Below are 17,690 nucleotides of genomic sequence, written 5' to 3' on the forward strand. Positions count from 1 at the left end.
AAACCCATGACACTTTAAACATCACCATACACGAGGTTCCAGGGGAAACAACACTAAATAACCTTTCCACATACAATGAATCCACTAGTTTTTTAGACTCCCGTCTTGCGAATGCAAGCAGTGTAAATGCAGTATTGCCCCCTGTAAACCCACCATTCAATCGGATCACACATTATCTTCTACCAACTCTAAACCCCCAAACAATAGCCACAAAAAAAAGAAAAATCGCGCCAGAGGGTGTAGGGGAGGAGCCAAACGTCAAATCAGATCTCAAACTAAAAAGAACAAACCCATGTAAGTGAGAATAATTCTCAAATTCAGTCTAATTTCAAGCTATTTAATTTTTCTGAACATATATTACAACAAAATGAAATAGACCTTTTATCTAAGGGACTTTCATTTTGTCCGAAAGAACTTCCTAACAATTTTCAACTCTTTCTGGACTTTAATAGGTTCATGTGAAAATTTACCTTAAGTAGACATTTCTCCCTACTGGACAAATGTGAGAATGACAGGATTACATCTTCCACTATTAACCCCTCACTGTCAAGTGAGATTAATGTTTCCAATGATAAAGCCCTCCCTACCAATCTCAGACATGTAAAGGTGCTACCCACATCTACATTTTATCCCACTCATCACAAAGGTTTGCATCTTGAGATATTTTATGCCTTAGTTTCTAAAGAATTATGTACATTGCACAAAACTGTTCTACATACTGGTCATTATGATAATTTAACTAATCAGGAACGTAATGCCATCAAATCCCTACAAAATAATACTACCATTATTATACGACCCGCAGATAAGAGAGGGGGGATCACTATATTGAACAAAACTGATTACATCAAGGAGGATCTTAATATTCTTTCAGACCCCAATTATTATGAGATTTTTAATTTTGATCCATCTCCTTTATACCAATCAGAGTATGATCTATTAATCCAGAAAGCTATGGATTATTCATTATTAAATAAAAAAGAAAAGGACTTTCTTTCATTTAAATACTGTTCTCTTCCCATATTTTATTATCTTCCCAAATGGCACAAATCCACCACACACCCCCCTGGTCGTCCAATCATTTCTGGTATAGGGTCCCTCACTAGTAATCTGTCACACTATATTGATTTGTTTCTTCAACCGTATGTTTTACAACTTCCTTCCTATCTCAAGGATTCTACTCAATTAATTCAAGAAATTCATTCTCTGAACTTACCTTCTAAATTATTTTTTATTACTTTGGATGTTTGTGCACTTTATTCCAACATTTCTACCCATATAGGCTTAAATGCCATCTATGACACGTTTTCTAATGACCCCACTTTTAGTGATATACAAAAATCTTTTTTGGTGGAGGCTATGTACTTTATTTTGGAACACAATGCTTTTCAGTTCGATAATGTCATTTATAGGCAGACGAGGGGCTGTGCTATGGGGACTCGTTTCGCCCCAAGTTATGCTAATTTGGTTATGGGGCGATTCGAGTCCCAACACATAGCACAGTCCCCCGCCTTCAGCCCTTACATAATTTTTTACAGACGATTTATTGACGATTTGATCATTATTTGGTCTGGTACAGAACATCTTGCTGAACAGTTTGTCAATCATTTAAACTCTAATGATTGGGGTCTATCTTTTACTTTAAATTTTTCGGAGGAAAATATAGAATTTTTGGATTTATGTATAAAGAAGGATTCCATGGGAAATATTTCCACTGAAACCTTCTTTAAAAAGGTAGATGTGAATAGCCTATTGGATTTTTATAGCTCCCATTTTCCTAAGTGGATAAGTAATGTGCCATACGGCCAGTACCTACGTGTACGTAAAAATTGTACGAACGACTGCGATTTTTTAAAACAATCAAAGATTCTTCAAAACCACTTTTCTGAGAAAGGTTATCCAAAGAAAATGTTATCACAGGCTTTCAATATGGTGAAAAATATGTCTCAGGGTGATCTAGTAAATGAGAGACCAAAATCAGAAAACAAAACTATTGATAACATATAAGTTTAATTTTATTACAGATTACAATTGTGCAGCAAATAATATCAAAAATATTATTTCTAAACATTGGTTAATTTTGAGGAATGATCCTATTATGAAAGATGTTCTGCCTCCCAAACCAGGAGTAACATTCCGTAGATCTTCCAATTTGAGAAATCTGGTTGCCCCGAGTAAAATGAGAACTGATGTGGTTCCATCCGAGCGGATAGCGACAGATGCATTGGGCACTTTTCCATGTGGATGTGCCCGTTGCATGTGTTGCTCTCTTATCGGTCCGACTACGTCTTTTATTTCTAATGTCACCAAAAAACATTTTTCTATTAAGGGATATCATACTTGTGATAGTTTGTTTGCTGTGTATCTCTTGACATGTGAGTGTGGACTTCAATACGTCGGCCGCACAGTTCAGACTGTGCGGTCGCGTATGAATAAACATAGGTTTAACATCAAAAATGGATTCCTATTACATAGTGTGTCCAGACACTTGTCATTTAAACATGACAGGTGTATTAATAAACTAAAGTTAACCATACTTGAAACTATCCCTTATAATTTTCCTAATCGAATCCAAAGATTAAATAATAGGGAGGCATTTGGATTTTCATTCTTTCCACGTTAGTTCCAGATGGTCTTAATGAAACATTAGAAAATGCCCGTTGAGATATATTTTTCGCCCCCTTTTTTATGATTGTTGTTTATAAGTTATAGTTATACGTTTTTTGTATATATACATTTGAATTTTTTTTATATAAATCTCTTTTATATTTTTGATATATATAATTTTTTGTATGACCTATTGTCTTACTGACATATGTATATCTTTGTTTGATCTTAGCATGTGATTTTAGTGTTCATTTTTGCAATGATATAATATCAGCCTAAGTGTAAATTGTAAGGGGTTAATCCTTTTCCGCCCTTGAAAGGGTTAAGGATTTTCCCTATATAAACTGCACACCATGTTCTAGTTCTCATGCCTGATGAAGCGGAACCCCCGCGAAACGCGTCGCATTTTGGGAATAAAGTAGAAGTTTTACTCTCACCTCGGTTTCAAGCGCCTCTTTGACTCTGCCCATTTTGGAGGAAATTGGTTTGTATCTGTTATCTGTGAAAGGTGAAGTGGCTGCTGGAACTCTACATTGTATGCACGCTTATCCATGGTTGTACGTGGACGCAGTACAACCCGACTTGGTAAGCGCACATTCCCATTCTGCGTTACCTGTACATCTTACGGTATCACACTAGGGAGCGATTCCTGCTCTGTTTTTTATTCTAACTCTTGGGAACTGGTCAGTAACCATATAGCAACAAAAGTACAGCTTTTGCATCCTAAAAAAGTGATCAACTGTGAAAACCTAGAGTCTGCTCCAGAGTATGGCTCTAAGCCACTACAGCTGGTTAGCACAGTGAGTCCACAATCATTGCTTTGTTAAACTTGTCTTCATGCTCAAACAGATTTCTACATATATGTATCTCAGACCAGTACTAACTCCATGCCAGTGTATTCCCAGCAGATGTGGAATGACAAAGCAATGTGGGGTGCTCCCATATGGACGAATCAAATACAAGTGTCCATAAGTAACCTGGAACTCCCCATAGTTTGGTGGGTGAAAAATCAAGAAGAAAGATGCTTTTGGGAAAGCATTGTGAGGATTGAAAATGTCATAGACTGCAGAGAACTTGTACCTGAACCTGTACCTTGATGTGTTAAGAAGAAAATAAATGCATTTTTCATTATGGGTGAGTGCCACATTACTTCTGGATTGTTATATTTTGCTTTTGTGTTTAAAATCATGGGGTATTATAAATAGAGATGATCAAACAAATCCCGTAGAACCCAGGTTTGGTCAAAACTTTGCTAAAAACTTTGCACAAAATGAAAATTAGGGTGGTTTAGATAATCTGAACTTGCTAAAATATCGCCATCCACATGGCAAAAAGGAAAAGGAGGAAAAATCACATGACCTTAGAGTATCCCATAATGCCTTTCAAAAAGCTTTAAAGGCTGATCAGAAGTCAGTATAAGGCTAGGACTTCACTGAGATTTTTGCCCTGCGATTTTTGTGGCATAAAAACGCCACAAAGGCGTTTTTACCTTTGTGTGGAATTTGCCATTTTTGGCCCCTTTTGCTTTTTTTTTTTTTTTTTACAAAATAGTTGGGTACCAAAAAAAAAAAAGGATGCAGTAGGGATATAAAATGTTTTTAACTAAATGTTTATTTTTTATAACAACATAGTTACATAGTTAGTATGGTTGAAATAAACATACGTCCATCAAGTCCAACCAGGGAGTTGAAGGGAAGGGTGTAAGGGGATAAGGGGAAGGGATGTAGTTTTATAATTCTGCATTTTAATATTTTTTTTTTTATAAAGTGTGTGTGTGTTTAACTTTTTTTTTCTCAAATTTTTTATGTAGTACTACTACTCCCAGCATGGAACAAGACTGTTCCATGATGAGAGTAGTAGTACCTGTACTATAGACATATCGCCCCGGGTGTCAGTCTGACACTCGATGCGATCGTCCATTATATAGCAGTGATGTGGCTCTATACAGCGCTCCCATCTCTGCTCTATTCACATCACTGGCCGTTCATATTTTCCGCCCAGAGCTGTGATTGGCCGGATGGTTGCAGCCAATCACAGCTCTGAGGAAAAGATGAATGAATGAGTGGCCGGCCCGGAGTACAGTGCAGAGCAGGGATGCGAGAGATGTATACAGCCGCTCTGCATCTCTGCTATAGACAGGACGATCACATCGGGTGTCAGTAGTGACACCCGTTGTGATGTGTCCTTTAGCAGGCACTACTACTCCCAACATGGAGCACACTCTGCTCCATGCTGGGAGCTGTAGTACCTGCATTAATAGACAGATCGCCGCGAGTGTAACTTCTGACACCTGCTGCGATTTGTCTATTAATGCAGGTACTGCAGCTCTTAGCATGGGGCAGAGTGTACTCCATGTTGGGAGTAGTAGTACTTGTAGTTAAGGAAAGATCACTGCGGGTATCACTCCTGACACCCGCTGTGATTCTCCAGTATAATGTATGGATGCAGCGGCCGGCGCTCTCCTATGGTCCCCTGCACGCCGTATATACACACATTCTGATTTCTCAGAGAGCTGTGATTGGCTGGAACCATCTGACCAATCACAGCTCTCTGCAGGAAATATGAATATGTGTATATATACGTCAGTGCAGGGGACCAGAGAAGAGAGGCCGCCCGCATCTACACATTATACAAGAGGATCGCAACAGGGGATCTGTCTATTAGTACAGGTAGTACTACTCCCATCATGGAACAGTGTGTTCCATGCTGAAAGTAGTAGTACTACCTAAAAATGTAAAAAAAAAAAAAAAGCGAAAAACACACACACACACACTACATTTTTATTATTGTCGGCTACATTTTTAGCGCTTTACCCGCTCACATAAATTGATCCCTGTTTAAAAATTAATAAACATTTCGTAATAAAAAAAGATACATTTTGTTAGGTACAATTTTTTCCATCACTACTGTATCTTTTTTATTAATTTTTTTTATGGTACCCTACGAAATTTTAATAAAATGGTATCTTTTTTGGATCGCTAAAGTCCAAAAAAGAATAAAAAATACCTGCAAAAACGCAAAATTTAAAACAAACATGGGGTTTTTCTTGGCGTTTTTGCTCTCCCATAGACTTCTATGGGATGAAAACGCCACGATTTCAGGGAAAAAAACGCCAAACTAGGTTTTAGCAGGCGTTTTGAAAATCCAGCCTCTGAATATTCACATATGCACATATGTGGTAAAAAGCGAACATTCACAATTTCGAATATATAGCGAATATATTCGCGAATTCACAAATTTGCGATATTCGCGATAAAAATTCAAAATGCGAATATTCGCGCCCAACACTACTTATGACCAACTAAAATGCAAGCAGATGTTGGGCACTGATGCAGAAATGTATTGAACTCCAGTTTTGGTCCCAAGTTCATAAGAAAAATTTTAAAAAATACTCGAGAACTCAGAATAAAAAAGAATGGCAATACCAAAACAAGTAAACAGATTTTACCTGAAACATCGATCAGTGAGCGGTGTCAGAACAAGTCTGCCTGAGTTTCCCAAATATTCATATCCATAAGAGACATTGGTGGTGACCATTCTGACCACAACATTTCCATCTTCCCAATAATATCTCATTTGTGCAATCCAGCTGAAATCTGTGATGTTAGAAATCTTTTGGCTCTTCAAACTGGAAACAATATCTCGAGCTGTAAGAAAATGATCTGTATTATTTTACACTATATCATATAAATGTACAAGGCATATCAACAATAAACTCCCCTGGAAATTAATTCACCAGCTTTTCATTTTTAAAAAGCTAAACAAATTTTGTTTGAATATACAATGAAAATTTATCAGTTTGGATAGTTTGTCTGAGAGGCATGACTGACCTTGTGCTTCCTAAAACACCTAAATACAGAAACCTGTTCTATCAACATTTTTACATTGTGTTTTATAGTGTAGAAAAAAGCATAGGGACTAGCATCTCATAATCTCATCTGTTTTTCTATACTTTTACACGTTAAAGGAGCAGTATAGTGAAAATTATGTTCATCCTGTTGTGCCCAGGCTGCAAAAAAACAAACATTAACTCACCATCCTTCATACCCCCATTGTGCCGCTATAGCTCTTCGTCCTCAGGTTCAGTCTTCTTCCTTCTTTCATGTGCACGGATCATCACACTGCAGTCAGCGTATCGCCGGCCACAACGATGTCCAGCCTTGGCCGGTGATAGGCTGAGTGCAGTGTCATGTAAGGAGACCGAGCCGCATGGAGAAGGCGGAGCACAGGCTCCTTACATGAAACTGCGCTCAGACTATTAACGGCCAAGGCAGTACATCGCGTAGTGGCGAAATGGGTGAAAGAAAGAAGGTGAATACATTTTTTTGTTTTGTTTTTTGCAGCCCGGAAACAACAGGATAAAGATAGTTTTCACTATACTACTCCTTTAAAGGGTTATTTCCATATCACCAGAATATGCCATCACTTAATAATCAGTGGTAGAACCTCCACTGATCCAGACATAATAACCAGTTTATTAAAAAACACCAGCTGGCTGCAGTTCCCTTCAGAGCCAAGTGACTGGGGGAGGGGGGGTTCTGGGAAAAAAAACAGTCTCCTCATTTGTAAATATCCTGAGAAGTATGGTGTAAAGGCTACCGGCATTTTACAAGAACATGATTTCATGACACTATGTCTTGAGACATATTTCTGTTTTGATATGTGTACACACAGTGATTGTTACAGATGTGTCCATACTTACATTAGCTTTAATTTGGTTAAAGAAACCAGTTTCTTAGCCAACCAATTAGAGATTAGTTAAGAAAGGGCATATCAGTGTGAATAAAGCCTTTTGAGTTTTTAAAGTGGTATTCCTCCCCTAGACATCTTATCCCCTATCCAAGGATAGGGTATGAGATGTCTGATCGCGGGGGTCCCGCCACTGGGGACCCCTGTTATCTCTCCTGGAGCTCCTAATCATCTGCAGCACGGAGCCGAAGTTGGCTCCGTGCCTGATGACTCACGATACAGGGGCCGGCGGTTCATGATGTCACAGCCCTGCCCCCTCATGACATTAAGCCCCACCCCCTTAATGCAAGTCTATAGGAGGGGGTGTGGCCACCAGCACGCCCCCTCTGATAGACTTGCATTCAGGGGGCGGGGCATGGCAGCACAAGGGGAGAGGCCTTTAGGTCATGAACCGCCGGCCCCTGTATCGTGAGTCATCAGGTACGGAGTGGCTCCGTGCTGCAGGTGACTAGGGGCTGCAGGAGAGATCGTGGAGGTCCCCAGCAGCGGGACCTTCGCAATCAGGCATCTTATCCCCTATCCTTGGATAGGGGATAAGATGTCTAGGGGTGGAGTACCCCTTTAAGATGTGCATTTGCAATAAGGTGTGCATGGACACATCTTCATATCTAGAATACAGACTGAAATAGAAATTAGAGGGGTTGCCTAAGCACGACCAGCAGTTTGCAAACTGGTCATCATCTCCTGTGGAATTCTAGAAATCTTGTTTGCCCAAAAATTCTTTAGTATTTGATACATTGTCAAAAACGTACTTTTGCAAACAATGAATAACTAAAAAAAATCTGAATGAATTTGGTAAAGGGTGAATATTTTTTATTCCAGTAATATTTATACACTACCATGGGAAAAGCGGTCAAATCCCCCATCTGTTATGTACTGTACTGTCTGGCCAGCTTTTTACATAAACAAACAATTTTGTTTAAAAAGATTATTTAATACTTGTCCAAACAAGGAAAATCATTCTTGTTTTTATACCCTTATGGGTAATGCCTATTTCTTAATCCAGCCAACAAGGTGGCTTTAACCCTGTAGAGCAGTGGTTCTAAACCTTTTTGTTGACTGTACCCCCAAAGGCTGAAAGTATGTTCGCGGGTACCCCCTCGCGCGGAACTTGCGCCGAGGGGTACCCGTGGACAAAAGGAGTGTTCTTACCTTTATACTAATGCATCCCCCCTCCATCTCAATCCCTTTGTGCTACTATTCCCCTTCCATCTTTATCCCCTTGTGCCATTATTCCCCCTCCATCTTTATCCCATTGTGCTATTATTCCCCTTCCATCTTTATCCCATTGTGTTATTATTCCCCCTCCATCTTTATCCGCTGGTGTTATTATTCCTCCTCCATCTTTATCCCCTTGTGTTATTATTCCTCCTCCATCTTTATCCCCTTGTGTTATTATTCCTCCTCCAAATCTATCCCCTTGTGTTATTATTCCTCCTCCATCTTTATCCCCTTGTGTTATTATTCCTCCCCCATCTTTATCCCCTTGTGCAATTATCCCCCCTCCATCTTTATCCCCTTGTACCATTATTCCCCCCTCCATCTTAATCTCCTTGAACCATTAATTTCCCCCCCTCCATATTAATCCCCTTATGCTATTATTCTCTCCTCTCCCTGATCCCCTTTTGCCATAATGGATAATAATGGCACAAGGGGATTAAGATGGAGGAGAAATAATGGGACAAGGGGATAAAGATGGAGGAGGAATAATAACACAAGGGGATTAATATGGAGGAGTAATTATAACACAAGGGGATAAAGATGGAGGGGGAATAATAACACAAGGGGATTAAGATGGAGAGGGAATAATAGCACAGGGATAATCAACCCCCCCCCCCCCTCCACAGGGATAATCAACCCCCCCCCTCCATATTGATCCCCTTTTGCAATTATTGCCCCTCCATCTTTATCCCCTTGCGCCATTATTCACCCTCCATCTTTATCCCCTTGCGCCATTATTCCCCCCTCCTCTGATCCCCTTTTGCCATATTGGATGATAATGGCACAAGGGGATTAATATGGAGGGGGGGTGTTGATTATCCCTCCCTCCATCTTAACCCCTTGTGTCATTATTCCCCCCTCCCTCTTATCCCCTTTTGCCATTATTCCCCCTCCATCTTTATCCCCTTGCGCCATTATTCCCCCTCCATCTTTATCCCCTTGCGCTATTATTCCCCCCTCCTCTGATCCCCTTTTGCCCTATCGGATAATAATGGCACAAGGGAATTAATATGGAGGGGGGGTGTTGATTATCCCTCCCTCAATATTAATCCCCTTGTGCCATTATTATCCAATATGGCAAAAGGGGATCATAGGAAGGGGGAATGGTGCAAGGGGATTAAGATGGAAGGGGAGAGGGATAATGGCGGAGGGGGGATGGGGAGAAATAAAGCACAAGGCATTACATTTTAATGCCTTGTGCTTTATTACTCCCCATCCCCCCTCCGCCATTATCCCTCTCCCCCTCCATCTTAATGCCTTGTGCTCCGTCCCATACATCCCCCCTCTGTCCCATACAGTCCCCCTCCGTGCCATACAGTCCCCCTCTGCGCCATACAGTTGTTTTTAACCTTTTTTTTATCCTTTACCTGCCATCCTGTGGTCCCCTGTGGCCTGTCCTCAGATGCCGCGCGCCACATTCGGCGGGGCCGCACTGACGTCGGACGTCCTCCTGCACTGTGCGGCAAGTCCGCACAACGTCAGGGGAGGTCACACGTCTCCCCGGCAACCACGCAGCTCACTCACAGTAGCCGCGGCCGCAGCTCGGGCCACGGCTACTGTACAATGAGCTGCCGCGGCTGTTCTCCGCTATGTGCTGTCAAATACTGGCCAACGCATGACCGGTATTTGATAGCGCTTTCATGTACCCCTAGGGGTACGCATACCTCAGGTTGAGAACCCAGGCTGTAGAGGAAGGTGTTAATTAAAGAGGTATTCCAACTTACAATACAGATGTATCTGATCTAACCTCTTGGAACCCTACGATTGCAAAAACAAGGACCCAAGTCTCACCTTAAAATTAAGCTGGGAATTATGTATACTCACCACCACCGCATTACTTGTTTACATATCTGGTAAAAATAGCAAACTGCTGTACTGAGCTAGGTCTGGCAGATCCATAGAGAATGAAAAGAGCAATGGCATGCATGCCACTCTATTTCGAGATGTGGCTTTGGTCCACATTCTTGAAAATATGGGGGGTCTGAGTAGTCAGGTCCCCTTGATCTGACATTTATCCTCTATCCTGTGGATAGTAGACAAGTGATGTAAGTTTGAACACCCCCTGCCTTTAATAAAGAAGTATGTTAAATGAGGAAAAAGAGCTGTATCATAACTCTGGTACTGGCACTGTTTTAATTTGTATGCAACCCTTTTAACTACTTTATATTATAACTGAAAATGTTATTAAACAACCAAGGTTAAACAACAACAGCAATAACATTTTATGTTAAACTATTAAAGGGGTACTCCAGTGACTGGTGACAGAAAGTTAAACAGATTTGTAAATTACTTCTATTAAAAAATCTTAATCATTTCAGAAATTTTCAGCTGCTATATGCTCCAGATAAAGTTGAGTTGTTCTTTTCTGTCTGACCACAGTGCTCTCTGCTGACACCTCTGTCCATGTCAAGAATTGTCCAGAGTAGGAGAAAATCCCCATAGCAAACCTCTCCTACTCTGGACAGTTTGTGACATGGACAGAGGTGTCAGCAGAGAGCACCGTGGTCAGATAGAAAAGAACTATACAACTCCTTCTGTAACATACAGCAGCTCATAGGTACTGGAAGGATTAATATTTTTTAATAGAAGTCATTTACAAATTTGTTTAACTTTCTGGCTCCAGTTGATTTGAAACACATTTTTTTCACCGGAGTACCCCTTTAATGCACTTCTAGAATGCCTTTTCTTTGTAAGCCTCTGTTCATGTGCTGCTTTGAGTCTTATTAGTTGTTTTTGTATTCACACAAAGCTTTTTCAGCAGTTTTTGGCTGTAGGTCGGGCTCAAAATGAGGCTTAAAAAGAGTGTGTGAACATAGCCTAATAGAGAGGCTACTGCACTCAAGCAGCCATGTCTACACATATATACAGGCTCTAAATATCCACAAAGAAATAAGACTAGAGTTGAAAGGACAAGCAGAAATGTGTCGTTTGATTTTTTTAACATTGAACGGCAGAGAAAGCAAAGTTTTTCTTTAGCCAAATGATATTTGCTTTGTTAATTACGTGTGTACTTGGAGTTAAGCCTGAAAGTTATGTTACAAAGATATTAAATCAAAGAACTTTATCCAAATCTGATTTTGCTCAGATATCTGTTTATTGTGCTGGTATTCTGTGATATTTAATAGGAATCTGGTTGATTAATGAGGTGTTTAATTTTTATAGTCACTATTAAAATGAAAAGGAGTCTGTGTTATCTCTGAAAATTCTATATCAAAGGAGCCTGATGCTCATTATGAATAATTACTTGCAACTTATGAAAGAAATAAACTCTGTATAAAATTGTAAACTCTGTATAAAAAGTTTAAACCTGTATATCACTATATCAAAAAAAAAATATCTTACACCCTCCATCCATTCTAGATCCTGCATATTCAGTCAGTCAACGAATGGCCATTGGAAATATAAGAATAAATAACTAGTCAAGTATAGTTATTGATATCTGTTCAAAAATAAATAAATCACTCATTCAAAGTAGCATATGCTATTTAACATGGTTACAGTGATTACTAAAATATTACTCCTGAAACAGAACATGTTCCTGAAACATCTGCTACAAAGAAAGAGTTTGAGAGTAAACTAAGTCCAAGGCACCAAAGATACAGCATTGCATTTGTTTATGTTACTATAGAAATTACAGGTTGTGACATTTCAGCCTTTTAAGTCCCTTTTCAGCGATGACCTTGGGAAATGCTATGTAAGGTCAAAACATTGCCTCTTATAACTTTTATAGAGACATTCATGTTTTTATTCATTTTTTTTTTTTTAAATAGTTTGTCCCTTGGATTTTGTTTAATCTGCATGTCTATTATAGTAAAAGGCTGTATGGACTGAGTCCAATGGAATGTATCACCTAGATGTTTTATTCTTCCTAAATAGAGACAGATACGGAAACATACTTTTTTTCTAATCTGTTTCTCTTTTCTGATTTCAACTTTTTGTTTATTTTTTTTTAAATATTATTATGGTCACTACCAGCTTGCCTGAGCTGTTTAACATCATTTATGCTTTACAGCAGGACTCATGTACCATAGACCACAATAGACAGAAGCTGTCCCCTTCAGATGAATTGGAGACATATCTGGGCATTTTTGTGACCCTTTCAGAGGTCATTCTAAATGAAGGGGGTATGCTGATGAATGGTGGCTGATCCATTGTTATCTCTCTACTGGTGTTCACGGTACTCCTTATCTGCATTGAGAAGAAAAGCATTACTAGGAAATGATTTGTACAGAAGAGGAATTCTCAGCTAAGTTTGAGGCTTAGTGGTCAGAATTATTGTAAAATATAAATGGGAAATAAATCACCAACTATTCTTTATTCCCTTCACATTCCCTTTAAGAACATATAACTACAAGCATACAAGCAGTGAATGGCAATCTTGACAAACCAAGAGATTTAATCATTCAAAGTCTGACTAAAAGTAAATGTTTCCTAGTGATCCAAGAGAGAGTGCATAGTTGTATAATGATAGTGGCCAAATTGCTTGTCATACAGCTTTTCCATACATAAGGTAATATAGTGATTGTGGTACTGAAACAAGTCCGATGAATTAAACCATAGCACTCCGATTGTTAATGTGATTCAACATAAACAGTCTTTTTGGTTATTATACATCTATTTTTGATTTCTTGGTTACCAAGACATGTTACATGAGCAATGTATACCACAGAGATTATAGCAGTGAGCTATATAGTTTTACTGTTTAGATGAACAAACTTTGAAGAGTCAAACCCTGAGACAATTTAAAGTACCGACAGGTAGTGCAGGTGAAACGGATAACAACAGTACTCACCTTGTCCCGTTCCATGCAGTCGTTCTTCGGTAATCTTCACCAGTATCTTCAGCTCCGGGCCTGGCTTGGAGCATGGGCAGAGTTTAGTGACGTCACCACTGCTGTTCTTTGCTGGGTCCCCCTGCTAGAGAATAGCAGCAGGGACTCCACTAAGCTCCACCCATGTTCCAAGCCAGGCCCGGAGCTGAAGATACCGGAGAACGACTGCACGTAATTGGGACAAGGTAAGTTCCGCTGTCACCAGTGTCACCTGCACTACCTGTCGGTGCAGGTGACACTGGTGACAGATTTCCTTTAAAGGGGTACTCCGGTGCTTACACATCTTATCCCCTATCCAAAGGATAGGGGATAAGATGCCTGACCGCGGGAGTCCCGCAGCTGGGGACGCCCGTGATCAAGCACGCGGCACCCCGTTTGTAATCAGTCCCAGGAGCGTGTTCGCTCCGGGACTGATTACGGTCGACCGTAGGGCCGTCGGCGTGTGACGTAGGCTTGCATTGAGGGGCGGAGCGTGACCTCACACGGGGGGCGGGGGCGTGACATCACACGCCGCCGGCCCTGTGGTCGACCGTTATCATTCCCTGAGCGAATACGCTCCGGGGACTGATTACAAACGGGGTGCCGCATGCATGATCACGGGTGTCCCCAGCTGCGGGACTCCCGCGGTCAGGCATCTTATCCCCTATCCTTTGGATAGGGGATAAGATGCTTAAGTACCGGAGTACCCCTTCAAGAGAATGGATTTTCTAGATGAGATAACCCATTAAACTGCTAAGACATTTTTGACAATACTGGCAAAAAAGTGTAACATAAGGACTAAAATAAAGATGCATACATAACATTTTTAATAAGTAATTTATATTGCATTGCATAGCATGAAAGGTGTGAGGAAAAGCATAAAAAAATAGTTGACTATCTTACCCAGCACCATTCCATCATCATTTCAACATGTTATACTGTTTTACAAGAAAATTAAAATCTTATTCTAGAACAGTATTATAGCCATAACCAACATGGAAAAACTCCCATTAATGGTGTTGTACTCAGTCAGTGACAACAAACAACACATCATATGACATCACGACAGGGGCTGAAATACCATTCACTAAATCTGTTTAATAGAAGCCAAGCTACAAAGTGTTGACAATAAAATCCCTAGATTGCATTAAAGCCATCTCAATGTGCCGTAAAGCACGTACATCTGGCATTTATCTTGTGAAAAATAAACAAGCACTCTCACGGTGATGTGCGTGTGAACCTCACCGGGCAAGAGTGTAATAATAATGCCACAAGTCAAGGAGAAAGTGTAAAATTGTACTATAGCTATATATTTTAAGGATAGCTAAAATAAATGGCCAGCTTGACTGAATTGTTGCTATCAAAGGAAAGTTAAAAGGGTGTGCTAAAAAAAGTTATAACTGTCTGGAGGCAAGCTTAACTTTTGTGCTAACAAATTAAATGGATTTTCAATCCTCAATCTTCTTTCTTATTCATTGAAAAGGAGAGCAATTTCGCTGGCTTTGCTGTTGCTATTCGATATAAACACCATTGCAGCAGCTCATATATTCTTCTCTTAACCTTCTGTGAACCTTCATTGTACAAATTCCTGTTGTATGGCTTTCTATGAATGCTGAAAGGGCACTGATCTTTAGACGCTAAAAAATAGTTCAACAATGAAAGCCTAGGGTAACTATTCTCAAGTACCACATCCAGATCTTACATAAAATACTTTTTTAGGGAAGGATTTATTATCAATATTTCACATACAGGATGTTCCTAGAATAATGGAAGTTGTAGTAGAAGGTTTACACTCCTATAGAAAGTAGAATTTGAAATTGTAATATTTATTAATTAATTTATTTATATATTTATTTTGTTAAGTAAATGTTATCATTATTGCAGATCATATTTGACCTCAATTAGTCACACAAAAACATGGACAGTCATCACATGTTTGTTTTTAACCCCTTAACAACATTGGACGTAAATGTACGTCATGGTGCGGTGGTACTTAGTATACCATGATGTACATTTACCTCATGTACATGACCACGAGCAGCGGACCAGTGCTCGCATCAGGCACGGCAGGTCCTGGCTGCTATCAGCAGCCAGGAACCCACCGGTAATGGCGCACATCAGTGATCATGGCATCTGCAGCAGTCCGGCACTTAAAATGGATAATCGGATCGCTGCACTGGGGATCGGTGGCCGGAGGTCCACTCAACTACCTCCAGCCGTCTCAAGGATTCTTCTGCTCTGGAAGATGATCCAGCAATGGGTAAAAAGTTGCAGCTCTATTTTAATCCGAATCCAACATACAGACTTGAAACGATAAGACCGACATTCTCCCTCGTCATACCGACACCCTCCCTGAGGTCACTGAGGAAGAGCGCGCATGCGCTTGAAACGCGTATGATGAGGGAGGGTGTCGGTCTTATCGTGTCAAGTCTGTATGTTGGATTCGGATTAAAATAAAGCTGCAACTTTTTACCCAGTGCTGGATCATCTTTTGCTTCTTCCACGATCCTATCAGCACCGAGCCAAGTGCGGACCCGTGCACGGGAACATTGGAGGTGAGCTGTACAACACATTTGCTTTGTCTATGTTCTTCTGCTCTGGTCTGAGATCGAGCAGACCAGAGCAGAAGATCGCCAATAACACTTATCAGTGCTATGCCCTATGCATAGCACTGAACAATATTAGCAATCAATGTCCCATAGGGGACATAAAAAGAGCAAAAATAAATAAAAATAAAACATTTTTAAAGTGTAAAAATTTTGAAAAAATCTCCCTCTCCCAATAAAAATGTTAACTGTCCCTTTTTTGACATTTTACCCCAAAAAGCTTTACAAAAATAATTAATATTAACAAACAAAAACATATTTGGTATTGCTTGTCTGTAAATGTCCGAACTATCAAGATATAATGTTAATTATCCTGTATGGTGAACAGCGTAAACGTAATAAAAAAATAAGGCCAAAATTGCTGTTTTTTGTCACATTTTAACCCAAAAAATAACAATAAAAAGTGATTAAAATATAGTCAAAGGTGGTACCAATAAAAACTACAGATCATGGCGCAAAAAATTTGCCCTCATACCGCCTTGTACTAATTATGTTAAAATAGTTTGAGATTTTTTTAAAGCAGTACAATTATAAAAAAAGCATGTAACATCCAATGTCGTTAAGGGGTTAAAAACTATAAAAAAAAAAATTAAACTTTTTTTTAACCTGTTGGGGACGAAGGACGTTCCTGTACGCCTTTTGTCCACTCCCTTTCTATAACAAGGGGCCATGCGACTCAGGCCCGGCCTCTAACAACGGCCGAGACCAGTGGCTAATAAAGCGCGGCACTGATTGTGGTGACGTGCACTATTAACCCTTTAGACGCGGTGTTAAATTTGATCACCGCGTCTAAAGTGAAACTAAACTGCTGCCGGTTAGCTCAGGGGGCATCCCGAACAGCTGTAGGACACGAGAAGGGTCCCCCTACCTGCCCCCCAGTGTCCAATTGGCGAATGACTGCTCAGTGCCTGAGATCCAGGCATGAGCAGTCAAGCGGCAGTATCATTGTTCTATGTTATCCTATGGGATAACAAAGATCGATGTAAAAAACATTGGGAGCTATAAAATTGCAAAAAAAAAAAAAAAGTTTAAAAGTTTATAAAGATAAATTAACCCCTTCCCTAATAAAAGTTTGAATCCTCCCTTTTCGCATAAAAAAACCTGTATAAATAAAAATAAACATACGCATCGCCGCGTGCGGAGATGTCCAAATTATAAAAATGTTGTTAATTAAACTACATGGTCAATGGAGTACACGCAAAAAAAAATTCCAAGGTCCAAAAAAGATTATTTTGGGTCACCTTTTATATCATGAAAAAATGAAGAAAAAGAGATTAAAAAAAGTCCAATCAATACAAAAATTGTACCGCTAAAAACTTAAGATCAAGACGCTGAAAATGAGCCCTCATACCGCCCCATAGGCAGAAAAATAAATAAGTTATAGGAAGATGACAATTTTAAACATATACATTTTCCAGCATGTAATTATGATTTTTTCCAGAAGTACGACAAAATCAAACCTATATAAGTAGGACCTATAGAATAAAGAAAAGGTGTCATTTTTACCGAAAAATTTACTGCGTAGAAGCAGAAGCCCGGAAAATTTACAAAATGGCAATTTTTTCTTCAATTTTGTCACACAATTATTTTTTTTCCATTGCGCCGTAGATTTTTGGGTAAAATGACTGATGTGATTACAAAGTAGAATTGGTGGCGCAAACAATAAGCCATCATATGGACTTTTAGTTGCAAAATTG

General features: G+C 39.7%; 1 protein-coding gene across 1 annotated transcript in view; it reads right to left on the reverse strand.

Moving 5' to 3' along the window:
- LOC130369339 (dynein axonemal heavy chain 3-like) overlaps positions 1-17,690 on the reverse strand; it is a 919,716-nt gene that overhangs the window by 848,453 nt on the left and 53,573 nt on the right. The window contains exon 4 of the mRNA XM_056574479.1: positions 6,056-6,254. Coding sequence (XP_056430454.1) covers positions 6,056-6,254 — 199 coding nt within the window. The remainder of the gene's footprint in view (positions 1-6,055; positions 6,255-17,690) is intronic.

This window comes from Hyla sarda, chromosome 4 (assembly GCF_029499605.1).
Source record: "Hyla sarda isolate aHylSar1 chromosome 4, aHylSar1.hap1, whole genome shotgun sequence".
In the NCBI taxonomy this organism is placed as follows: Eukaryota; Metazoa; Chordata; class Amphibia; order Anura; family Hylidae; genus Hyla; species Hyla sarda.